The sequence below is a fragment of the Gordionus sp. m RMFG-2023 genome, chromosome 5 (assembly GCF_954871325.1).
Source record: "Gordionus sp. m RMFG-2023 chromosome 5, tfGorSpeb1-WG-v2, whole genome shotgun sequence".
NCBI lineage: Eukaryota > Metazoa > Nematomorpha > Gordioida > Chordodea > Parachordodidae > Gordionus > Gordionus sp. m RMFG-2023.
The window spans coordinates 25,806,742-25,833,761 of NC_088779.1; the positions used below are offsets into that span (position 1 = coordinate 25,806,742).

At 25.9% G+C, this 27,020-nt stretch overlaps 2 protein-coding genes across 3 annotated transcripts; both read left to right on the forward strand.

Moving 5' to 3' along the window:
- Positions 1-25,445, forward strand: LOC135929821 (A disintegrin and metalloproteinase with thrombospondin motifs 12-like). 2 transcript variants are annotated; one of them, XM_065466545.1, is made up of 13 exons: positions 2-415; positions 862-918; positions 5,698-5,990; positions 6,118-6,268; positions 11,537-11,661; positions 12,582-12,653; positions 12,879-12,982; positions 21,423-21,451; positions 21,545-21,650; positions 22,500-22,634; positions 22,785-22,911; positions 24,073-24,189; positions 25,188-25,445. In XM_065466545.1, exons 2-13 carry the CDS (start codon positions 870-872, stop codon positions 25,368-25,370), a joined length of 1,491 nt encoding a protein of 496 aa, XP_065322617.1. In that variant the 5' UTR covers positions 2-415; positions 862-869; the 3' UTR covers positions 25,371-25,445. The 2 variants fall into 2 exon arrangements, with proteins under 2 accessions (XP_065322619.1, XP_065322617.1); XM_065466547.1 differs by lacking the exon at positions 862-918 and having other exon boundaries at positions 1-415.
- Positions 8,210-9,378, forward strand: LOC135929712 (uncharacterized). Its single transcript, XM_065466415.1, has 2 exons — positions 8,210-8,259; positions 8,393-9,378. The coding sequence occupies exon 2, from the start codon at positions 8,398-8,400 to the stop codon at positions 9,376-9,378; it is 981 nt and encodes a 326-aa protein (XP_065322487.1). The 5' UTR covers positions 8,210-8,259; positions 8,393-8,397.
- Positions 25,446-27,020: the final 1,575 nt, after the last annotated feature.

A 27,020-nucleotide genomic window follows, 5' to 3' on the forward strand; every position in this document is an offset into this window, starting at 1 on the left:
TAAATTTAATTTAATTATCCCCAATACTCTTTTATATCTTCCATTTCCTAAAATACCTTTATTAATTTCATAATCAAAAAATTCGAATTTAAAAAATAACCATCACTTTACTCCATTTATTTATGTCCTGTTGATAGAGCCATGCAATATCGCGGTTAGAGCGCGACATCAGCACAAATATTGTTCCAGTCTGATAGATTTTTACTTAAGACGAAGAATAATCCTTTAAAAAAATTTACAAATGAAATATTATGCTATTCATTGATTCCTCTTCGGGCTTCCTTAGCTACCATTTCATATTAAGAGGAAAATATAAAAATTAAGTCTTGCACTCAGTTTTCCATTTCCATATTGATCTTTTCATTGCTCACATTGCAAGCGATATCATGTTTCTAAATGAGGTTGCCATATAGAGGTATAAGTAATTTCTTATATATTTATATTTAACAAGGTCGATTCATAGCCAGGTGTGAAACGGGATTATGTTTCATTTTCAAATTTTTTTTGCAAATTTATCGAGGTTGGCATAGAGATATAAATTATATTTTGCAAAATTTTATTCAGTTAAAATTAGACCGTGCAACTCGATTTTTTTACTCTCACATTTATCTATTCATTTCTCGGATGTTAAGTGGCCTATATAATTCCTTCTAACATGGAAATATTAAAATAAAAATTCAGACATTGCTCTCAAATTATAGATTTTTTATATTGAAATTCATTACTCAGGTGGTTGTTTTTGCTATATTGCTTAGTTTATTTTTCTTCCACCCATCTCTTCAAAATCAAATTAAGTTTTTTTAAAAAAAAATATATATAATAAATTACAACTTAAAATAAAATTTTTTAAAATTAAATTAGCCTAACTGATGTATATAAGAAGTTTGACCACCTTACTCCTAATGATATTTATTACAGGTAATATTTTGATATTTTTTAAGAAAAGCTAATGGGAAATATTATAATGAACTATTTCTAATTTCAATATTTTTTCTCCAGAATATTTCTTATTAAAAAAAACTCCAAGGAAAATAGTTTTAAAAAAGTTTATCTTTCCGGTCCGTTTTATGAAATCGGTCTTCGCTTCGATCTTTCCTGTTCGAACCATTAAAAAAATATTTAAATGGTAAATATTTTTTGAAATTTTTAGTAGTCTTTTTTAATATTAATAACAAATATCTAACAATTATTTGTAAAAATAAAATATAATTAGCTATATATTTCATAATAATCTTAAACAAGTTTTGGTATTTTTTAAAAAAAATTTCTCTTTCTTTCTTTCTTTCTTTCTTTCTTTCTTTCTTTCTTTCTTTCTTTCTTTCTTTCTTTCTTTCTTTCTTTCTTTCTTTCTTTCTTTCTTTCTTTCTTTCTTTCTTTCTTTCTTTCTTTCTTTCTTTCTTTCTTTCTTTCTTTCTTTCTTTCTTTCTTTCTTTCTTTCTTTCTTTCTTTCTTTCTTGATTTGATTATTTTCTCATCTTGGCTCAATGTCATTTACTTTGTTATTTAGAATACCTATATATTCAAGGACCCGCGGCGGTTCCGGCAAAAAAATATTTTCCGTTCCGGTTCAATTTCTTGGTTGAATTCCGAAATGTTCCAAGAAAAATATATAATTTAATATATTATTTTAAATCAACACATTTTAATCTTTATTTAGCCATTAAAAAAGATATAATTATCACATCGAAGCAATATGTTTAATTTCTATTATTTCCCAATTTTTCCTCTCTTAATTTAATAATTATTAATATTAATATAAGTCACAGTTCGCTTTACTAAGCTTGCTCCCTCACTTTGTTTCACAAAAGTACGAATCGTTGGCATAGCTCCTTAGGGTTAACAATAACGTTTATATTAGTGTAGAGAGAACATTAATTATTTAATAAATATTATTTAAGCCTCTAATTTTTGGGTGTATATGGAGGAAATAGAGGCATACGCGTACGCAGGAATTTGGTCTGGGGGGGGATAATAAATTTTTTTTAAGAAATATTATTGTTTTTTAAAAATATCAAGCATAAATTTATTAGGACTAATAACTCTTTCTAATACACAATTTTAAATTAATGTGAATTATAAAAAATTTATATGTAAAGAATCACTTAAATGATCCAAAATAAAAATTTTAATTTTTTGAGCTTTAAAATTTATATATAAAGTATAAAAAATTTAAATGTTATAAATATAAATGAATACACAAAAAGCTTAGGGAATTATTGTATTTTGTATGTTATATATTTACAATATAAAATCCAATCTTCGTTGTGAGCTAATTTTTCAATTATCTCATCCTTGCTTGTTGTCAAATGCCTATGAATATTCAAAAGATCCAAACCTTTCAATTTACTTTCAAAATTTGTACTTCTTGGTATGTTTTTCAGAGACCTGCAGGCCCGGCCCCGGGCTGGACCAGAATTTAAAAAAAACATCTAGGCCGGGCCTGAAAATTTTTTTTAAAAAAATATCCGGGCCGGACTGTATATTTTAAAACAGCCTATATTTGAAATTGTTATTATTAGCTATAAAAATCAAAAATAAATATAAAATATTTAAAAAAAATCCGGATCAGGCCTGAAAATTTTATTTAAAAAAAGGCCGAGCCATGCCTGAAAATTGAGCTTAGACGTAAAAATCCTTAAAAAAATCCGGGTCGTGGCCTGCAAATGGTACCTCAGCAGGGCTGTTATTCTTCTTAAAAAAGAGAATGTTCTCTCATTAGTTTACTATTGGGAAGAGTTGCTAATATATATAAACCCTTTTAATACATTGGGAATATAATCTAAAATGTGTTTGAATTAATGCAGAACATCCATAGCATTTTTTGGGACTGCATCAACCATAGTTAATCTTATAAACATAGTTATTCAGCTAATAAGGCATCATAAGATCAACAAATATTTTTTTTCTATCACCATCTGAAAAAGGTTGGAAAGCTTCTATGGAAATAATATTTGCAGATGGGTAAGTGCTGCATAATGAATTTAAAACCATTCATTTATGGTTTATAATTGTATTTGTATCTAAGATATACTCTTCTACTGATCCTATATTAATGTTTTCTATGAGCTTGCCTTGCTGCAAGTCGAGTGAGACAAATATTAAATACGCAGTGGCGTAGCCAGGATTGATCCATGGGGGGGGTTTTGACAAATTTTTTGGGGGCTTCGCTCCCAAACCCCCTTATTAAAATTAAAATTTTTGCCAAATTTATAATTAATAAGCGACTGAAAGCATTATTTTGAAAATTTTATCAATGTTTAGTAAATTGTATATTAATTCAATCTATTCGATGTAAAAAAAATTTGCCTCCCCCCAAACCTTCCAATTTTATGATCAACTCAATATATCTTATTCTATGTTAAAAATAATTATTTTAATTAAATTTTTGCATATAACAATATTTTGCAGAGATTTTATTTATTATTTAACTATGTTTTTATTTTAATAATATATAAAAAAATAAATTTCAAAATATATAAATTTTATACGATTATTATATTAAAAATTGAATGTAAATAACTATATTTTAAAAAAATAAAATTGCAATAAAATATGTAATTCTTGCTAAAAAAATACAATCAAACAAAACAAACTATCTAAATAGTTTAAATTAAAAATATATATTTAATAATTAAATTTATAAATATCTAATTTAACTATGCCAAGCCAGAAAATATTTACAAAATATCTTTATTGTTATTTAATATTCTAATTTAACTATGCCAGAAATTATTTACAAATACAATATATCTTTATTCTTATTGTTGTTTAATATTTTAGTTCATATAATTTATATATATTTTTAAACGATGTGATCATTTAAAATTAAAACTTCTTTTTTTATAAATATATTTCATTGTGATATTCATATTCATATAGTATTATATATAATATATTATCTTATTTCTCTAAATTGAAACCGTTTTTTAAATATAATTATTCGCAATAAAAAAAGAATAATTTTTTATTTTATAAAAAAAAAAAAAATTAAAAAAAAAAACATTTTTTAAAAAAAAAATTTTTTTTTCCATGGGGGGGGGTTTCGACGCCAAAACCCCCCCTTGTCTACGCCACTGTAAATACGTATAGCTCTGCTTTTGACTTAACAATAACATATAAAACATGAAATTCTTCATAAACATTAGCCCTAATTTCCTTGAATTCTAATAAAATGCTCTCCGCTATTCTCATCTTATTAATCAAGTCAATAATACATAAAATAGTTGTACATTCTAATGAGATAAAAAATTTGGAATAAGCATTGAATCCAATAATTTTCTTGCTTCTAAGGAAAAATTTCTTTCAGGCCATTGTGATATGTCAGTAATAGCAAATAATCGGCTCTTCTAACTCCATAAAAGCTGTGTTACTGCTATGGCGGAAACTCTATCTCGTAGGACAAGGTTGCGATTTTTTTCTCCCTGTCGGACAATTTCAGAATAATTATTATTTGACTAGAAATTTAAAAATGATAGATAAATATTACGCCACTAAAAATTTGAAAGTAATAAGATAATATTACGCCGGAAAACTTGAAATCGAAATTAATTGATAAACTTAGTTATGAATGTGATAATAAATGTAATTAAATATATATTTAATATGAGATAGGAATAAATATTAACAAATATAAATTAATATGTACTGTGTAAATTTAATTCAAAACATTTCCATATTTATTAATTTATTTGAAAATAAAATTATTTGACTTGTAAAAAGTTGTTAAAATAACATATTTATATATTCTTATCAATTTTTACAAGTTAAAATTTTTATTTACAAACGAATTAAAAAATATGGAAATGTTTAAATTAAATCTGCACAACACTCTAAACAAAAATATTTTTGAAAAATATATCCGGCATCTGCATTTTTTGGCTTTGGGGGGATTTGTCCCCCCCCCCCCCCGCTGCGTACTCCAATGAATAGAGGGCTCTTTAACTAGGTTATTTCGTAAATAGCCTAAAACGAGGGAATTTTTAAAGAAATATTAATTGAAATACTAGAAATAATATTAGAAGGACTAAATTTAAAAGAATGTATAAATAATTATAGATTTATTAATTTTAAAATATAGTATATATAATTTTATTTTCTGCTGGGTTAAAATAGACACAAATATTATGTTCCAGCCCAATAGATTTTTACCTAAGACGAAGAATAATCCTTTAAAAAATTTACAAATGAAATCTTATGCGATTCGTTTATTCCTCTTCGGGCCTTAGCTATCATTTTATATATATTTTAAATATAATTTAATAGTATATTTTTGTTCGTTTATTATTAAATTTTCTAATTTACTTTTGCATTTGCTCATTTATTATTTAAATTTACTATTAAATTTGGTCCTTTGGCACTTTTTGTCGTTTTTAAGTGAAATGGGTTTTTTTTTAATTTGCTAGTATTTATGCTTTATTTCTATTAAATTTTCAATCAATTTTACTTTCGCATTTGCTTATTTATTAATAAATTAGCGATTTACTACGATTTGGTACCATTTGGCGCTTTTTGGAGAAACGTCATTTTGCTAATTTACTAGTATACTTTTATCATTTATAATTAAATTTTCTAATTTATCTCACTTATTAATAAATTTGATTATTTTGTTATTAAATTTGGTCTTTTGGCACTTTTAGGCTAAATAGCAATAGGCGAAGTGCTAATGATTATACATCATTAAAATTATATCTATTTTAGCAAGTTGTGGTCATCAATGGACTCACACATTTTTGCATATACAAGGAAATGCCTTTCCAGTTCACGATATAGTGACGCCCGAGGATTTAAAAATTATTCAGGAGACAAAAGATACGCATGTAAATTTGAAATTATACCCCTCGGATAACGTATTGAGCCCTGATTTTTACATAGAAGATAGGAATGGGGAAAAAATCGAGTATTCCAACCCTGAAAATTTTAAATTTTATAGAGGATACTACGAGAACCATCCAGTGGGTTTTTTTGTAAAGGACATAAAGAAGGATACGCTGGTAATTTATACGAATAATTTAATTAAATATTATATACTTGTCACTATAATATTGTTGTTTATGTATTTTTAATAAAAAATATAATTAAGATTTATATTTTATAAATAAAAATTTATCGGGAGATAAGCAAGGCATGATGGAAATTGACGATCAGCCATTCAAGATTGAAAGTCATTCTATTCTAACAGACTTAACTAACAGCAGGTTGCACCGCTTAATAGCTCTAAAAAAGGATATAATTGCAAATGTTAAAGATTATATCAACGTGGGCCATACTAGTAATTTAAACATTTAAACCCAAAGAACATATTTCTGACTATTTTAATTTAATTATAATATTAAAATATTTAAAATAAATAAATTTAGCCGTATTTATCAGATACTGATTCTGAATGAGATATTTAAACTATGAAAGTGAGCAACTAAACCTTTAGATTGATTATAATTTTCACAAGATGTTATTATCTATAATTAGTGTGTAAATTTCCTGCTTATGATTGATATTTAAGTATATTTGTCTGTAAAAATATATCTTCGATTAAAAAAATAAGATCAATATTATTGAGAAGCGAACTTGTCAGCAAAGTAGCATCTTCCCTACGAGACCAAGAGAAAATGTTGACTTTCGAGGTCAATTAGGGTAAAGGAGGCTGATCAGAATAAATAAAGGAAAAATTATTATACTGTTTATTGTCACATAGATAAAAGTTATGACTTTTATTTTATTTTCTCTTATCATATTCATATAATTTTTATATTCAAAGTTATTTTCAATTATATTTTATTTTTTGGCATTTAGAATATTATATATAAATACATTTCTTGAGGATTATCATTTAGATATTGCTATTTCTTGATTTTTCAATTTAAAAATGCCCTGCGTTGTAAGACAAACATTGGATATTATTTTATAATCCACTATAGAAATAATAAAAAAAATAATAAAAATAGTGCACTATCTGGTATAAAACCAAAGACTAAAGGATTATTTATTGTCAATTTTAATCCAAGACTAAATATCGACACATCATAAAATGCAAATTTAATGGTGATTTTAAATATATAAATATTTTTTATTTCTGATAATAATTAATTACAAATTGCTCAAATGGCTCAAGTTTTATAGACAGTACAATTTTTTCTAAAAATAATAAATAATTAACGTTTTATAGTTGTTTAAAAACACGAGTTCGCACAAGTCCATTGATCTTTATTTTATATAGGAGGCAGTTAAAAATAATAAGAAATAAAAATTTTATGATGCAACTCCAACCATATAAAATAACAAGTGTTTATTCAAGGAAGAAAAATAATAATTTATTTACTATTGTTTTCACTAAAAAAGATTATTGGTTACATAATTTTTATTTATTAACGATTACAAAAAGCATGTATATTGGGAATTGTGATAAATAATTTTATTGAGATTTTTTTCTCTGTAAAGTTTAAAAGTTGTTTAATAAAGCCCCATATTTTTTAGAAAAATTTTGAATAAGTTATCGTTGTACAAAAAAAACGCGTTATGGTTAGTCGATACTTCTAGCAGGTAATGACGTTCCTTTTCTTAAAAAAGGGTAACGCCATTACTTATATTTTAAGAAATATTATTCCATCTCCAAACAACTTCTTTTTAAATAAAATTATAGAATAATTAAATAATATTAATTACCAATTAATGTAAACAAGATAAGATACTAAAATTTTATTTTGCAATTTAAATATGGGTTTTTCATAGAATGTATTAAAATAAATATATAAAATTAATTATTAATATCAGGGTTGGCATGTCGGTCAATTGACCGGTCAAATTCGGTCAATTGACTGGTTAATTGACCGGAGGAGTATTTGACTGGTCAAATACGGTCAAATACTCTAAAATATTAATGGCGAATAAATATTTTGATATAATTAACTAGTATGCATTAAAAGCATGTTTATCAATCTTATTATTTTTATTAAAATATAAATATGTAATTTTTCTAAATATAGTAATATTTTTAGTTATTTTTTTGCCTAATCATTGCCGTTTCTCGCCTTCTTTTTTTTTTTCAATTCATTTTTCTTAAAAAAAATATACCCGATTTATTATAATCATAATATAATTTTTTCATTCTTATTTTTTAATAAATTTAAATTTTATTTAATATTTAGCCGAGTATAAATTATATTAATTCTCATTTGTTTTACTTACACTTGCTATATTTGGTTTTTAAAATTAATTTTCATTTTAATTGTTCTGGTCAGATTTACGGAATATTATTCAATTCTGGTAAAAAGTTTATTATATTATATTTATAATATTAAGAAATTATTGGAATAATTGGTCGATAATTATAAAATAGTTAAGATAGATTAACTTTACAATAATCAAAATCATTTTTTGTTAAATTTTAATATATTAGGGATTATGGTCAAACCAAAGCATCATGTTTGGAAACATTTTCAAGAAGTACGCGATGGTAAATCAGTTAAAGCGGTGTGCAAGTTTTGCAAGATGTCCTATATCACCCACGTTGATAGAATGGTCAAACATTTATTAAGCAGCTGTACTATGTGCCCTGTTATAATTAAGGAAAAATTTTATTCAAATTCCAAAATATCAACCTCTACAAAAAATATCACAAATGTAATTTGTAATACTTCTAAGTCTAACTCTAATGAAGAATTGGGTGAAATTAGTGAGAATGATTATCAAATGAACAATATTTTGTCTTGTGACTCAGGAGAATTTGATTCCCTTATTTCTAATCAATCTACAAGCAAGGCGATTAAATATAAATCTCAATCTTGTATAACCGGTTTCATAGATAGAATTAATCCCAAAGAAAAAAATGAGCTGGATCAATTGTTTGCAAAGGCTGTATATGCGAGCAATTTACCTTTCCACATCACTGAAAATCCCTACATCCAAGAATTTTTTAAAAAAATACGTCCTATTTACACATTACCCAGGAGAAGGCAGCTGGCTGGATATCTTCTAGACAAAGCGTCAGGTGATATGGAGGTGAGAGTTGCAGATATAATAGATAAAGCTCCTTACTTATCAATTGTATCAGATGGCTGGAGCAACATTAGAAACGAGAGTATTATTAATTTTATGGTGATGACGCCTGTTCCAGTGTTCTACAAATTTCTAAATACTGAGGAAAATCGCCATACGGCAGATTATATTGCCCAGGAATTTAAAAATGTAATTCATGAATTGAATCCGGTAAAAGTATATTCTTTAGTTACTGATAATGCCGCTAACATGAAAGCAGCCTGGAGAATTCTAAAATCGGAATCTATTTATAATCATATACAATGTTATGGTTGTGCAGCGCATACATTGCAGTTATTCTTTCACGATTTTGAACGATTGGACGCCTCAGTGACCATATTTCAATAATTAAAAAAATTGTTAAATTTTTCAAGAATAAACACATACCAGCTGCAGTATTTTCCCGTAATAAGAATCTTCATGCATACCATCTACATTAAGTACAATTAGCCAAACAAGATGGGCATCGTCAATAAAATGTATGGAGCAAATTCAAATATGCAAGAAAGCTCTAAAAGCATCAGTTGTTGAAGAAGCTGTTTGTGATAATTGTCCCATAGAAATTACCAATAATATATTAAACGAAGAATTTTGGACGAAAAATTTAAAATTTTTAGCTATACTCCAACCTTTAGCTACCTCATTGTTGAAAGTGCAAGGGGATAAATGTACTTTGGCCCAAGTAAAAAACGAGATGCTTAATTTGGAAAAACACATAATACAATCATGCCATGATTCTATATTTTCTCCATCTCAAGAAAAAAAAATTAAGGTTATGTTTGAAAAGAGAAAAACTGATATAAATACATGTGCTCACAATGCTGCTTATTTATTGAACCCCCAATATCAAGGGGAGCATATTACTAATACTGAATTTGATGAAGCATGTAATATAATACAAGAATTGGGTATTTTACAAGGTGGTGATAATCAAAATATTTTGAGTAATATAGTAAATTTCAGAAGCAAAAGCGGTATATTTAATAGCCATAATATGTGGAAAGTTGTAACTTCCATAAGAAACAATCAAATTTCGGCCTCAAGTTGGTGGAATGCATTTTGCCCACCTTGCCCATTAAGAGAAGTCGCTAATATTTTACTAACATTTCCTAGTTCGACTTCTTCTTCTGAAAGAAATTGGTCGGTTTGGGGCAATATTCACACGAAAAACAGAAATAGATTAAAGGCTTCTACAGCAGGAAAATTAGTAAGAGTGTATCATAATTTAAGATTGATTAAAAATATTAAAGAAAATAATGATATTGAATATGAATCGGAACAAGACTCTGCCACGGAGGGTGAAACATTGACTATAGAATGAATTAAAAATATTATGATATTTATTATTATACATAGATTTATTATAATATTATATAAATGCAAAATAAAGTTAATATTGGTGTAAAAAACATTTATTTGAATTTGACCATATTTGACCGTATTTGACCATTGACCGATATTTGACCGGTCAAATAATATACAATATATTTTATCAATTTCTGGCATATTTGAGAATATGTCATTCATGTTGTGTATGTTAATTATCTAAAAAATTTTATCTTCACATTATCATACACTTATTCTATTTTGGTGAGACAAGTCCAATATTAAATTGGAAATTAGCTGGCTTTCTATTTATAATTACAGCAATGATATTGAAGGCTAGGAAAGCTGTATATATAGCATAACATGCTGCTTTTTTTCTAAATTAATTGATTATTTTTTATGATTAAATAAGTGTAATATTATTATCATTCAATTTAATAAATAAAGAATTCATTTCTGAATAATGTATAATGTTGATAAAAAATACTTTACACACTCTTGAATTTATCATTATTAACATGAAAATAATCGCTATATAAATAAATATATTTGAAGGACCAATAAACCTGACTCTTGATATAATAGTACAACATACATCTAAATGATAAAAATTTGATTTTTCTCATCATCGTGTTATCAAAATTCAAATTATTTTGAATTTTTCCTCTTTTTAGCCGATAAATTTGCAACAAATAAATCTGCGATAATCATTAATGATTTTCATAGTTATGGCTCCTTTTATTATTCCACTACTTTATTGAATTTCTCCTTTATTTGTTCTGAGTTTGCTTCCATAGATAATAGGTTTCTTTTATTGTTAATTTTTTATTATTTGAATAATTAATATCAGGATTTATATATAATGCTATTAAATCAGTATAACTCTCAATTAAATTTATGTGATATGAAAGCTAAATTCATTTCGCCCAATATTTTAGTAAAAAAACTTTGAAGAACAACACAATTTAAGATTTAAAAAAAAATTATTTCAATATAAAACCATTTTTTGTATATAAATCACTAAAGATTTACTTATAAAAATTTTTTCAAATCCCTAATTGAAAATTTTTGTTAAACCCTGCACCCGGACTAATGAGAACTTTGTAAAATAATGTAGGTTTTGATTATTTGCCATTTTTAAATACATTAATACAATTTTGAAATATTGTATTTTCTTTAGCAAATCACAATTACTCTCGTAAAGTAGCGAAACAATCAACCTATTATATTGAAGGGTCATTTTATAAAGATTTGCGTTTTCCTCTTTCCGTGACTGATCATGAATTAATGATATATGCCAGTCAGGTAATACATGGAATTTTTTTTTAAACTAATAGATGAATTTATTGTATAAGCTTTTTGTGTAACTTTGTGATTGAAATAACCGGGAAAAAACTTCTGGGAAACCCACAGGAAAAATATCACAGGTAAAACAATCATCGAAGACAAAATTTTGGAAAACCCCTAACAACATGGGAAAGAACATCATTAAAATAAATATGTAAAACTTCTATAGCAATTCCCTTCGTTGAATATTTTTTAACAATAGTGAAAACTTACAATGAAATAGATCCGCTTAGGCTTTTATTATTTATAATAAAAATAACAATTTTTTGTGTACAAATAGAATATATGTTTTTGTTCAAAAAATCGAAAAATTTTATTGGAAAACTTTAAAAGGTTTATCGAAAAGCACAGAATAATTTTTTTTTTAAATAGAAAAATAAATATTTGTGAAATTTTCATAACTTAGTCCTTAAGTTATTAAAGGTTTTTATTAAATTTAAAATATCGTAAAATGGATAAAGAGATATTAAAAACAAAAAATAATATATAAATATTCAAAATAATATAGATAGATAAAATAAAATAAACACTAAGAAGGGAATATTATTGAGTTCCTGGAAAACTTAGATTTTGCTTCGAAACACAGCGACTTTTGATAGTATAATTTTTAAAGTAGATTCATAAATCATAATCTTCTTTTAATCTGTGCATTGTTTCTCCCCAAAAATCTTTAAAAAAAGTGTCTCATATGAAAATATATCTAAAATATTAGAAAGAAAAAGAGTTTTGAAAATTAAGTAAAATTTAATAATTATTTTAATCATCCAAAATCAGGTTTTGGATCAGAAATCTGTAAAACAAAATAGGTATTTTGTTTGATTTTACTTAAAACATTCATGTTTTAATTCTTCAATTAAAAAAATCAAAAAACAATTTAGGTTGACTTTATTTTAAGAGAACCTACGATTCAAAAGAAAATATATTTCGTACTAAAGTCTATAAAAAATTACGTAAGCAAATTATTGTTTTATTGTTTTCCCAATATTAATGTTTTTTCATCAAATGCCAAGAGGTCAAAATTGTATGAGCTGGATTTAACTTTTGGTTTCATTACACTTCCTTCCTTCCTTCTGTCTTTACATTAATATTTTCATTATATTTTTATTTTTATTGATTCTTTTATATTTTATAACTTTTTTTTTATAAAGAGGCTCTTATATTTTTATTATTTTTAGAATGGTACTCCAATATATGCTAATCATCAAATAGGGACGTTTTGTGATGAGACAAAGAACAGTAGAGTTCAAAATCAAGAAGATGTATCGTTCTTAATATCATCGTAATTTTCATTATGATTAATAACTTTTATAAAATCATATTTAAAAATATGATGTAAGAAAGAATTTTTTTTTTACCCATTTAAAAAAGAAAATGTCCCAATCAAAAACGGAAAAGTTTCAATCAAAGAAGGAAAAATGTCAATCAAAAAAGGAAAAGGTCTAATCAAAGATGGAAAGTGTCAATTAAAAAAAAATTCCCATTCAAAAAAGGAAAATTATTATTTTTTAAATTTTTATTTTTCTTCTCATTTTTTATAATTCTTTTGTTTTTTTTAAAAATAATTTATAAATTTTTCCTGTTAATTTTCTTCACTGTTTCCACTCGATTTTATGTCATTTTTCAAATTCTTTCCTCTTTTTTCATCCTACATAACAATATTTTGACTTTTTATGATTTTTTCTCCTTATATTGTAATCTTCTACATACATTTCTAACCTTTTCAATCTCTCTAAGTCATTTTTGATCTTTATTTGAACTTTTCTCATTTTTGATAATTCTTTATAGGTATTATTCACTAATTTTTAGCAATTTTTTTTATATTAGAATTTTTTACGTATCAAATTATTTAATTGCAATTGCTAAATTAAATTAATTCAATTTACCTTTTTAAAATTTAAGTTTGAACTGTTATACCCTGGGATACGAACCTGGCAAAATTTTTGCCAGAGTTTGGTTCAGATTCCGTTTAAGGTAAAAAAATAGATGGATTCGGTTCGTGTTCGGTTCAGCGAAATATTTTTGAATTAGGGTTTGGTTCCGAGTACAGCTCGGGTTTAAGAATTTTTTAATTGATAAAAAAATTCTATATTTAAATCATAATTAAAAAACTAGACATAAATTTAGTATAAAAAATTAATTTTTTATTTTATTCATAGGCAAAATATAGTTTAAAATATAAAGCATAGTCATGTATCAATTTTAAAATTTTATTTTTCCAAGAGTAGTTTAATCATCCTCGATCTATATTAAAAAAAGAGTTAAAGAGAATAAAAAATTTAAATAGCAATGATTTCACAAAATTAAAAAACAGAGATATAAATTTAATTTCATTTATAATATGAACTTCATTAATATATGGTAAAAATTAATCTGAACAAAAAATAAATGATTATCTTATATAATAAAATGATTTTAATAAGTCTACAAAAACTGCCCTACATCTTTGTTTAACAGCTTTTAAGTTAGATTTTGAGAATTCTTTACATTAACAATATCCAATATAATAATAATTAATTTGACTTGTTCGCTTTCATTTTTCTCTAATGAATAATATTTGAGAATAAATTAAAATATAAAAATATATAGCAAATGAAATTTAGTTGTTTAAAATTTATTAACACTCCATTAGGAATCTTTGAAAATAAATTTTAACAAATCAAAAAATGGCCTAAATTTATAATTAATTAAAATTTAAAAATATTATAAATCTATATTAAATTATAATATTTGTATGTACAATACAAACTATTTTTATGATGTTATTCTCTTATTATTGGGTCGAAAAAATATGGGCTGGGCCGACTACAAATGGTACCTCTGAAGGTCTCTGATAAAAATACTAGTCCGTCTGTCAGAAATCCTAAAATAATTGTAGGGATTCATCCTTCTAAGGTACAGGCACGATCGAAGAAGTAATATCTAAATATTTCATTTTTTCTAAACTCTCATGGATTCTAATCGTTTTAATACCCTTTCTAATTTTGTCTTCCACACAAATGGTATCAGTCTGCTTTTAAAACATTGAAAGTTGAGGTTGGGTTTAACATTTGAACCTGCTCTTTAAGTAAACCTAATTTCTTTTATAAATAATTATCCAAATTTTTCCTCTATATTATCCCTAACCACATTAATTGTATTACATTGACATTCAAAATTATTTATAGATCAAACTTACTTTTTTTATTAGATTTTCATGAATCAAATTAATACCATTGTTTACAATTATAAATTCATGATATACAAATTTATTTTAATAAATAATAGGTAATACACATTTACCTCTAATATCGACCATGAAATTAGTAAATAATTTTTGATATTGTTACAGGTATTTTTAAACGGTAAACGTCTGCTACATTCAAAATGGACACTGCCGTCCTTTGTCAATTATAAAATTTATATATATTTTATTTATAAATAATTTTACCTCGAAGCTTTTTCGCAACTCCTCTGGAGAACCTGATTTCTCAAAGTTTTCTTGCAACTCTTTTATCTAATTGAATGAATTCTTTTTTACCACGATTCCTTCGGCATACTTTATGTAAATGTCTTTTGTTATTGCGTATAACAAATTGCATTTAAATTTGGGCAGGGCCACTTTAGTTTTTTTATGGTTCTAACACCCAACAATAATAAATTACTATTGATATTGGTTTATATGTCATACCTCTCTCTTGTCACCATTTTAGATATTTTATTTCATTTCCTGCAGATATTTTGTAGAGGTTATTGTTTCCGTGTCTCCATCCATATAATGATTTGATGCCTTTTCCCAGGTCAAATTTGGATTATTGATTAGATTCATTAATATCTTTTCATTATTAATTTCCGAGACTAATTCACTGCTTAATGATGTATTATACATCTCACTGAATCACAAGTGTTAGCTTTAATTTATAATTTACTTATATTGTTATTTTAAAATGATTTAAAAAGTATAAAGATTTTCTAATATTAGCTAATAAAAAATATTTTTTGTCATCAATTTTTTGTATTGATGTGACAAAATTAATATTGCATACTTTTCATTAAGTGTTTCAACATTAAAATGAGACTGCATAAACCCTTGAATTGATAAAAACTTTATTTTATAATAGGTTATTCAATTTAGTGTTGTTAAAAAACTGAGTCAAGCCGGCTTAGCCCTAAACTCAGCCAGTTTTTGAGCCAAAAATTAGACTCAGACTCAAGCCGGCTCATTGAGCCGGCTGAGTTTGCTTGCTCGAGTCGGCTCAGGAGTTGGCTCAAGCCGGCTCAGTTGGCTCAAGCCTGGCTTAAGCCGTTAGCTCAAGCTGTAGGCTCAAGCCCTTAGCTCAAGCCGTTAGCTCAAGCCGAAATTTATTTATTTGTGATTACTGTTGTTAAACGGCTGATCCAAACCCGCTTCTTGGCTTACTAGTGTTGTTAAACAGCTGAGCCAAACCGGCTTCTTGGCTGCCATGCCGGATTATCCCTAAACTCAGTCAAATTTTGAATCGAAAATTTGACTCAGACTCAAGAGTTGACTCAAGCCTACTTTTAAGCCAATAACTAATTTATTTGTGATTAGTGTTGTTAAACGGTTGACCCAAGCTGGCTTCTTGGCTTATTAGTGTTGTTAAACGGTTTAGCCGTAATTTGAAGCCTTTCATTGATTTTAAATCAGTGATGTATTAATATAACTGTAAGGTATTGAATGTTTTTCCTAGGACCCTTGCAATTTATTTTACTGTCTCTCAGCCAATATTATCTTTAGAAATAAAATATTATGTAAAAAAAATAATAGCATAATTTAGGATTTGATATAGAAAACTGTTTTACGCAGGCGCACCCTACCTAAATAATAATTACACAAATTTATACAAAATAGATTAACATTTTTTATAAAATAATCATTCCTTAAATAAAATTCTTTATAAAAAATTCTCTATAAAATCATTCTCTGTAAAATAAATCTCTATAAACGACATTCTCTATAATTATTTTATCTGTAAAAGTTTCTCTACAATTGTTTTCTCTGTAATGGTTCTGTAATTACGCGATACCAAAAATATATTTATTTGTTAAATTTTATATAACAGCATATAAAATTTTCACCAGATTACTCCATTCTCCCCTACCAATTTTTGTTTTTTTTGCAAAGTCTGCGCTGATTCTTTTTATTTTTTATTTAATATAATTTGTTTTTTTATAGCATTTTTATCTTATATTTTCAATTATTATTTTATAAATGAAAAAAATAGATTAAACATACAATTACAAATAAAAAGAAATTATTATTATTTAAAAAAATAAAATAATGGATTCAACAACAACAAGTTCCTATTTTTTTTTATCGTTGAATGTAATTTTTTTAAATTATTATTTATTATTCAGCTCCGTGAAGTTGGCCGAACGATTGGAAGCACTATCGATGAATTATATATCATTTTTAGTGCTTCGTTAGTGCTTGTTAGTGCTTCAATCCGTTTAGTAGCCGAATTTAAGGAAAAAAAGTTATAAGCAAAAATAAAAATTTGTGCTAACTTCACGCTTAAAAGTCGATTGGAAGCACTAACGATAAAATATATATCATTCTTTAGTGCTTCGTAAGTAGAGGTTAGTGCTTTAATCCGGATAGTAGCCGAATTTAAGGGAAAAATGTTATTCGCGAAAAAAACAAAAATAAACAAATATTGGCGACTTGCCAAAACAAAAACTATAATAGTACAAAACATCCGGTTTTCGCCATTATTTAGTGCTTAATTAGTGTATTCAAATTTCGTTAATTAAATTTGTTAACCGTCATATGAAATAATTGTAAAACGCTAAAGAAATTTTTAGAGGTCAAATTTTGGCTAGAAAATTATGAAAGCACTAACGATGAAACTTATATCATTTTTTAGTGCTTCGTTAGTAGAGGTTAGTGCTTTAATCAATTTTGTAGTCGAATTTGAGAATAAAAAGTTATTAGCAAAATAAAAACTATGACGTCACGATTTAGGCATGAAGTTGGCCGAACTTTTGGAAGCACTAACGATGAAACTTATATCATTCTTTAGTGCTTCGTTAGTAGAGGTTAGTGCTTCAATCCATTTTGTAGCCGAATTAAGAATAGAAAGTTATTCACGAAAAAAACAAAAATAAACAAATAATTGCGACGTGCCAAAACAAAAACTATAGGCGTACTAAACATCAGGTTTTCGCCATTGTTTAGTGCTTAATTTGTGTATTTAAATTTCGTTATTAATTTACTTAACCGCTTTATAAAAAAACGTTATAAGCTAAATAAAAATTATGACGTCACGATTTAGGCGTGAAGTTGGCCGAACTTTTGGAAGCACTAACGATGAAACTTATATCATTCTTTAGTGCTTCGTTAGTAGTGGTTAGTGCTTTAATCAGTTCCGTAGCTGAATTTAAGAATAAAAAGTTATTCACGAAAAAAACAAAAATAAACAAATAATGGCGACGTGCCAAAACAAAAACTATAGGAGTACTATACATCCGGTTTTCGCCATTATTTAGTGCTTAATTAATGTATTTAAATTCCGTTATTAATTTTGTTAACCGTCATATGAAAAAATTGTAAAACGCAAAAGAAAAAACCTTTATGCCATAGTTATAAATAATATTTAATTTTTTAATACATATAATGCAATATAATTTTATTTGAATTGTATAGGATAATTTTCAATTCACTTAAAATATCAAATGAATAATATATATGATTTTAGGATTGAAGAATGTTTTTATCTTGGGAGGAGCTTATCAAATCAAATGATTTTACACGACCCCTAAATAAATTATGGCATTTGTGACAACAGAAATTGTGAATTGAAAATTATCCTATACAATTCAAATAAAATTATATTGCATTATATGTATTAAAAAATTAAATATTATTTATAGCTATTCCATAAAGATTTTTTAAATTATATTCCTATTATATTCGTATTTGTTTATATTTGTTATATAGAATGCTTTATTGATTATATGCTTATTTTCGCTAATTGCTGCTTTATTCGTTAAAAATTATATCATACATTTTTTATAATTTTTTCCTTCTTTATTCTTACATCAATATTGTAGTTATAATATTCGAATAAAAATATAACACTCTTATTCTACAATCTATTTATATTATCGAGTTCGGCCAACTTCACGCTTAAATCGTGACGTCATAATTTTATATACCTAATATCTTTTTTTTATAAGGCGGTTAACGATAAAAATTACGGAATTAAAATTTACTAATTAAGCACTAAATAATGGCGAAAACCGGATGTTTTGTACTATTATAGTTTTTGTTTTGGCAAGTCGCCAATATTTGTTTATTTTTGTTTTTTTCGCGAATAACTTTTTTTCCTTAGATTCGGCTACTATCCGGATTGAAGCACTAACCTCTACAAACGAAGCACTAAAGAATGATATACATTTCATCGTTAGTGCTTCCAAAAGTTCGGCCAACTTCACGCTTAAATCGTGACGTCATAATTTTTATATACTTAATATCTTTTTTTTTATAAGGCGGTTAACGATAAAAATTACGGAATTAAAATTTACTAATTAAGCACTAAATAATGGCGAAAACCGGATGTTTTGTACTATTATAGTTTTTGTTTTGGCAAGTCGCCAATATTTGTTTATTTTTGTTTTTTTCGCGAATAACTTTTTTCCCTTAAATTCGGCTACTATCCGGATTAAAGCACTAACCTCTACTTAATATATTTCATCGTTAGTGCTTCCAATCGACTTTTAAGCGTGAAGTTGGCACAAATTTTTATTTTTGCTTATAACTTTTTTTCCTTAAATTCGGCTACTAAACGGATTGAAGCACTAACAAGCACTAACGAAGCACTAAAAAATGATATATAATTCATCGTTAGTGCTTCCAATCGTTCGGCCAACTTCACGGAGCTTTATTGCTTTATTATTCCATAATAAAAAAGTCAAAGTTACATACATCCTGTTTTTTTAATATTTTTTGTACATATTTATTTTTTAGGTATAGAATAGAAATTAAAATATAAAAAATTTTTTTCTTTTAGACTCAACATTTTATTTTTTTATTTTTTCATAGAATTTGACGTAAATATTTATTAAACATTAAGGTGGTTTTTATTATTTAATATTGTTTATAAATTTTTAAATGTGGTTTATTTTAATATTAATTATTATATCCGATAGCTGCAGAGCCATTTGTTGGCCAGTATTTCTTAAAAAATATTTAAATATACATATAGTCCGTGCTTTGTATATTCAGATTTTAGTTTTTTAAATAATATATATTTTAAGAAAATATTAAAAACAAAAAATATCTAAGATTTTTTTTCTTTAATGCCACTTCATCTATTTTACTTAAATACTTTTTATGTAATTTATTCAGGTAAAGTTTATATATTATAAATATAATAAAAAAGCAGTGTTATAAACTGGCAAGGGCAATCCATACATCATTAGTTTATCTCAAGTTAATAAAAATAGGAGGCTGACATGTTTGATATAAATAATTAATTTTCTCCTTAAAATCATAAACAAATATAATAAATTATATTTATAGTCAACCCTTAGTAATATAGGAGGGGAGGGGGTTGGGAAGAAATTTAAATAAATAAATATTTTTGTAATTAAAATCATAGAGAAAAAAATGAGACAGATATCAGGTGACCCCAATGAAGGATTTTACCTTCATCAGCAGATTTCCTGGAAATCTGCAGGTCCAATTTTATAAATATTCAAGCTTCTCTCGGATGATATGTACCCTCTTTTTTTAAAATACTTTCTCTTTGTTCTTTTTTATGCATTAAATTTTTTTCTTTTCCAATTCATTTTTTTATAATATATATATATTTTTAATTATGTTGTGTATATTTCTCATTGCGATTTAATATTTACAAAAAATTATTATATTTTTAAAATTCTTGGTTAAATTTTTTCCATTTTTACTTATATACGGCTTGAGCTAACGGCTTGAGACAACTCCTGAGCCGGCTTGAGCCAACTCCTGAGCCGGCTTGAACCAACTCCTGAGCCGGCTTGAGCCAACTCCTGAGCCGGCTTGAGCCTGAGCAAATTTTTTGGCTACGATAAAACTCGGCTTTTTAACAACACTATTTCAATTGCGTATATATGTAATTTTACATATAACTAAATAACTAATCATATTAACAACTCCATTATTAAATTTACAAGGTTAATTTAATCTATTTATATAAATTATCATTAAATTAAATTTATTTCTCTTTTCTATTACAACTATTATTTAGATAGATAATGACCATATCATTTCGATAAATTAGGCTTTTCAAAAGATCCAGATTACTAATCAAACCAATATATAGTTTGGCTTGTTTCCACTCAACTTTAATCTGACTTAAAATAAATCGAATTTCCTAAAACATCATTCGAAATTTATAATAGTGGAAACCAAATATTTTAGTTAGAGAAATATTTCCTAAGTCCCGAGATCACGCTACTAAATGTCTTTAACAACACTATCAGCTATTACATATATTTTTAATATTTTAATATGTTAATGAATAAGGCAAAAAATAAACAACCGCATAAGAACTTCAATAGTTTAAAGTAGATAGAGGGCACCGTTTTTCCAGATATGTAATTGTATTTAAAGCCTGCAAATGATATGGGGTACAATATTATAGAGAAGGAAAATAATTTTAACTAAAGCGATTTGTAAATATTATTTATAAAAATATATATTATATAACTAAGAAGGTATATTTTTTTTATATTTGTAGGAGCTGGGCAGGTCAATATCGTGTCCTCGGTAAATTTTTAATACTATAAAATATAAGTTTTATAAATTTTATACATTTTCTAATTTATATTTAAAATTATATTTTGAAAATAAACATTTTAGGTTATGCTAATTTGGAAGCTATATGTAAGGTTGAAGTAAGTTGTAGTTTAATTTCACCAACTTCAACAGATACAGGTATAACTATAGCGCACGAGCTAGGCCATCTGTAAGAATTATTATTTAATAATTCCAATTCTGTTAAAAAATTTTTAATTAAATAAAAATTGATAATCAACAATAGCAAAACTCATTATTCATCAAAGATTATCGCTATCGCTACCATAAAAATTAATACAATAATAGGGCCACTTATTAATAAAACACGAATAAACAACAACCAAAAATATAGAATATCTCCAATTTTTATAAGTCCCCTTTCTTCTAGGCTATCTACCCAACATCATACTGCCAATCTTGCATTTTACCATCTATATACCTTAGATCTTTTCTAAAATTTTTATTACATTTCTACCCTTCCCTTCCCTTCCCTTCCCTTCCCTTCCCTTCCCTTCCCTTCCTTCCCTTCCCTTCCTTCCCTTCCCTTCCTTCCCTTCCTTCCTTCCCTTCCCTTCCCTTCCTTCCCTTCCCTTCCCTTCCCTTCCTTCCCTTCCTTCCCTTCCTTCCCTTCCCTTCCTTCCTTCCCTTCCCTTCCTTCCTTCCCTTCCTTCCTTCCTTCCTTCCCTTCCTTCCTTCCCTTCCCTTACCTTACCTTCCCTTCCCTTTTCCTTTCTTTTTTTATAGTTATTTATGAAGGTGGTGGCAAAAATTTAAATATTCTTTTCAGAAATATAAAATAGAGATTTATTTTAATTTTAGTTAATGAAAATCTATGATAACCTAATGTAAAATGGAATTCCAATGTATCCTGGTGCAACACACTAAATTCTAGTATGCCCCACCACATTTATACCTCTGAACTAGCATGCCATTTATTTTTTGATATATAAACTACCGGATAGTTTTAGCATACTATTAATAATGATTAAATTATATTTTATGTAATAATTAAATAAAGATTAGGATGTAAACATGATATGGATAATGCGTGCAACTCATTATCTGTTGCTGGTATAATGCATTATGAGACGAAATTACCAAGAAATCAAATATGGTCTACCTGTAGTGCTAGAGAAATCGACACATATTTTTCGTAATAAAAAAAAGGCGTAATTAAATAAATGAAATAATTACTAGTTTATTAATACTCAAATAGTTATGAAAACTTTGACAAATCTAACACACAACAAATCACTTGTAACTGCTAATCTATATTTAAATTTAACTTATTATAAATTGATAGAAAAGGTAATGTAAGTTGTCTAGAGAATGGCGAACGATATAAGGCAACCGCAATCCCCTTGCATAATATAGATTTTCAAAAAATGTGTTCCACTTTTGGTGCTAACATTAGATATGAAATTCAAAAGGTGGATTTAAAATAAATGAAATTATAATAAAATAGTTAAAATTTATTTTCCATTCTATCATTTTATATTTATAATTAAGATTATTATTTATATTCTAATGGAATTAGTTTAGATTGTACTTTTTCTGTCTTTAATGGCCCTACAAAAGCAAAAAATTTTAATAATTTTATAAATGTTTTGTATACCATGTGTAGCAAGGACCATCACGAACCTTGATTTATGACCAAACCCTACCCAAGCTTACAATAAATTTCAAAATATTTTCCCAAGCCCGAACCCATATTTAAAACTTCAATTTGTATTTAAAAAAAAATAAAGAATATTTAAGTAATCATTTTTTTACAATAATGAAATTTATTATTATTAGAAAAAAATGGTAATAATTTTAAATAAACTAACTTTAAATTGAATTTTTAATGTCTAGCCCATTAAAAAAAATTTAAAATCCTAGGCCTCGGCCCAGACCGACTAGAAATATTATATTAGGCCATGGCCATACCCGGCAAATTCCGTGGGCCAGTCGGTCCATGTAGGTGTCTGATGTGTAGGGGATTCAAACTGATTCTACCTTTAAGATGGTTTTATTATAACTCAAATCAATATAACCATATAAAATTCTGTACAGAATTCGTATCGAAAAACCAGATTATAGATTTTAATACCCTGGCTCTTTGACGATTATTAAGATCACGATTGTCAAGCTTCATTAACGATTTTTAGAAAATTTTTGCATGTTATGATTTTTGAGCTAGCTATCCAAGTTTATACGTAGATGTATTCTCAATCATAAATCTTATGTTCCCCTTAGAAATATAATTTGACGAAAGAGAATCTTGAAAATATGCAATATTATTTTTTAGGGTATAGTGTTAAATTTTTAAAAAATGTGCAGCCATCATCCGATATTTCTAGAAAATCGTTTTGTTTCGAATCCCTGCCCACCTAACCCTGAATTTTGAAAATTTTGATCATTTTAAATAATTGCGATATATTTTATAAATAATTTCAAATTAAATCATACTATTTGTCCATTTTGAGTCTGTCTAAGATTTTCAGGCCTGACCTCTAGGTCTCCGATTTTTATGAATGGCTTGCAATTGAATTTGTAATAAATTTATAAAAGTCAAATATTTAAAACATCTAAATATATATTTTAATAAGAGTACTTGCGCCACCATAACATGCCTAGGTCAAGGTTACTCTTATGAAATTCCCCAATTTATAAATGGATTACCATGCAATGATGATAATACATTATCAAATACGGAAACGAATTCGGTTTATTTACTTTTTATTAATAAATAAAAAATATATTTTTGTCAGTTTAATATATTATGTATAAGTGAAGACCGACAACACAGGAAATTAAAACTCTTATAAAATTTGTAAATATTAACATAATATATTGCCATCTACCACAAAAGATAGCTGGATAAGTGATAATCGAATGTTTAATTTTTCAAGTAAAAAAATCGAGAGAAAATTAGATAAACCAATAGGGGGGGGCATAGAAACTTACACAGGGTCATATAAAAATTTATAATAATAAAGTATCCTTTTGTTATTAAAGATTAAGGGAATACTAATTATCTAAAATTTTATAATTAATAATAAAATTTTGCATAAAAGGCTATATTTTATTGACAAAAATGATGTACCCCAGTTTAAAACATCCAAAGTCCTAAATCGTGATAAGAGATAATATACAAGTAATAATTGGTAATTTTTTTTAAAAAAAATTCTCAGAAAGAGGAGGGCTTAAGCTTTCATTTAATATATTATATATGGTACTCACTCATTAGTAAAGTTCCAGCTGAAAATCATCGAATTTAATTTTTTAAATATTTGCGATGAAAACATATTTTTTAGTCTAAAATTTTAATGAGTTAACACAAGGTAAATATTAATTTTCGAGAGGTGTGTATCATAATTATTTCAAATATTTCAATTAAAAGCAGATTGGATTCATGTGCCTTATTCCTCTGTGCCATGGTTTACCATAGAATTATATTAATATTTAAAATACTTCTAATTAATTTGGCAAAATATTTTAAAAATAATGTAAATTTAATATTTAGTCAATATTTATTAAAGAGGATTATTTTTTTTAAATTTAAATATTAAATTCCCTTGATGATATTTAATTTTATATTTCCGAATTTGTAAAAATTTCTTTGACATTGTTTTTATTTTTGAGATATTTTAGTAATTTTGTCACCTTATTCTTAAATTTTTATAAAATATATTTTTTACATTCTATTTTATAATATATTAAGGCATGCAATAAAGGAAGGTGCACGTCTAAATCTGACTTTAACAACGACCAAAAAACTCCTGATATTGTTACATGCTGGGATAAGGCAGATTATTCGTATTGCAACCAGGTTGTATCTAGGAAATTATGTTTAGAACGTGATCTTGGGTCATTTTGTGCCAAATCCTGTAATCAATGCGGGTGATATTAAATATGCCATTAATCATTATAAGAAAAAAATGATTTTAAATTCAAAAAATTTTTATAATATATATTAATTTACAGCTAGGTAATTTGAATACTGTATGATAGGCTATAATAGGATATTAAAAATTAATGTATAAATCGATCATTTTTAGTTCTAATAAATTATATTTTTTCAGATTTACAAATTGCAATCAATAATATTTAATTTTTAAAGGTTAAAGGGATATTTTCAATATTTAATGTATAATCATTTATAGTAGTTCTAATATTATATCATATATTATGTAGTTAGTTATCGAGACTTTTAAAAATCCTTTTTTTCAAATATATAATGTATTCATTAATAAACTGTCTAATTTTTAAGGTTAAAAGGGGATATTTTTATAAATTAATGCATAAATCAATCATTTATAGTAGTTCTAATATTAGATATATAAATTGTAATCCATAATAGACTGTCTAATTTTTCAGGGTTAAAATGGGATATTTTTAAAAAAATATATAGATCAATCATTTATAGTAGTTCTAACATTATATTATATATTATATAGTTAGTTATTGGGACTTATAACCTTTTTAAATTGTAATAAATAATAAACTGTCTAATTTCAAAATTGACTCAAAATTTAATAGGTTGCGATGTTCTTTTATATTATATAAAGTAACAATAAACGGCCACTTTTTGTTAATTAAATTTTATAATATTATATTTTCTAATTTTAAATTTTTTGAATATAATTATATTAAAAGAGTTAAATCATTTCTTGTTGGATTAAATAAAATTGTTACGAACAGGATCGCTTTCTATAATGATAAAGAAAGAATGAAAGAATGAAAAAAGAAAGAAAGAAAAAAATATAGTTAGATGGATGGATGGATGTATAGAAAAGAAAGAAAGTATACTAAAAAATAATATCAACACATATTTTCACAACTATTAAATTTCAGCATAAAATTTCATAAAGAGAGTAATGTGATAATTTTTTTATTTATAAATATTTTAATAGGCTTGCTAACAGAGACTATAATATTAAAGGTAAAATAAATAAATTATATCGTATCAAATCAATAATTGTTAAAAAATATTTAAATTTTACGCGATATGTGATAGTAAGTACATTGACTTGTTGGCTATATTGAATAGCAGAAGCTACCCTTGGACTCTTGCAATTATCATCTAAATGGGTTAAGAAATTGGGAGTAACCTAAGAGAGAAGACCATCTACAAATTTATAAGCAGGCTGTAGTTATAAGTGAGCGCACGAGGCAAAGTCACTTATTTAAAAGCCCATGGGAAGTAAAAAGGTTATGTAAAAACCCATGCCTGATTAAATAGAATTAATGGTTAAGGGAAGTTGGGAAGGTTAAAATTCAATGTGAATATCGAAAGAAGAAACCTAAAACAAAAATATTGGATCAAATAGTTATAATAATACCAATACAAAGCGATAATTTAAAAATAATAGCATATGAAAAGCATCTTGACCAAAAATGTGCTCTATATTCTATCAAATTTTTTTATAATTCCTATTTAAATTTTAAAAAAATAATATCCTAATCAAAATCAAACTCTAACATCGCAATCAAATTTATAGCAACTTATGTTTTGAGAATGTATAATATTATAATCTGCTATTGTCTTGGGTTT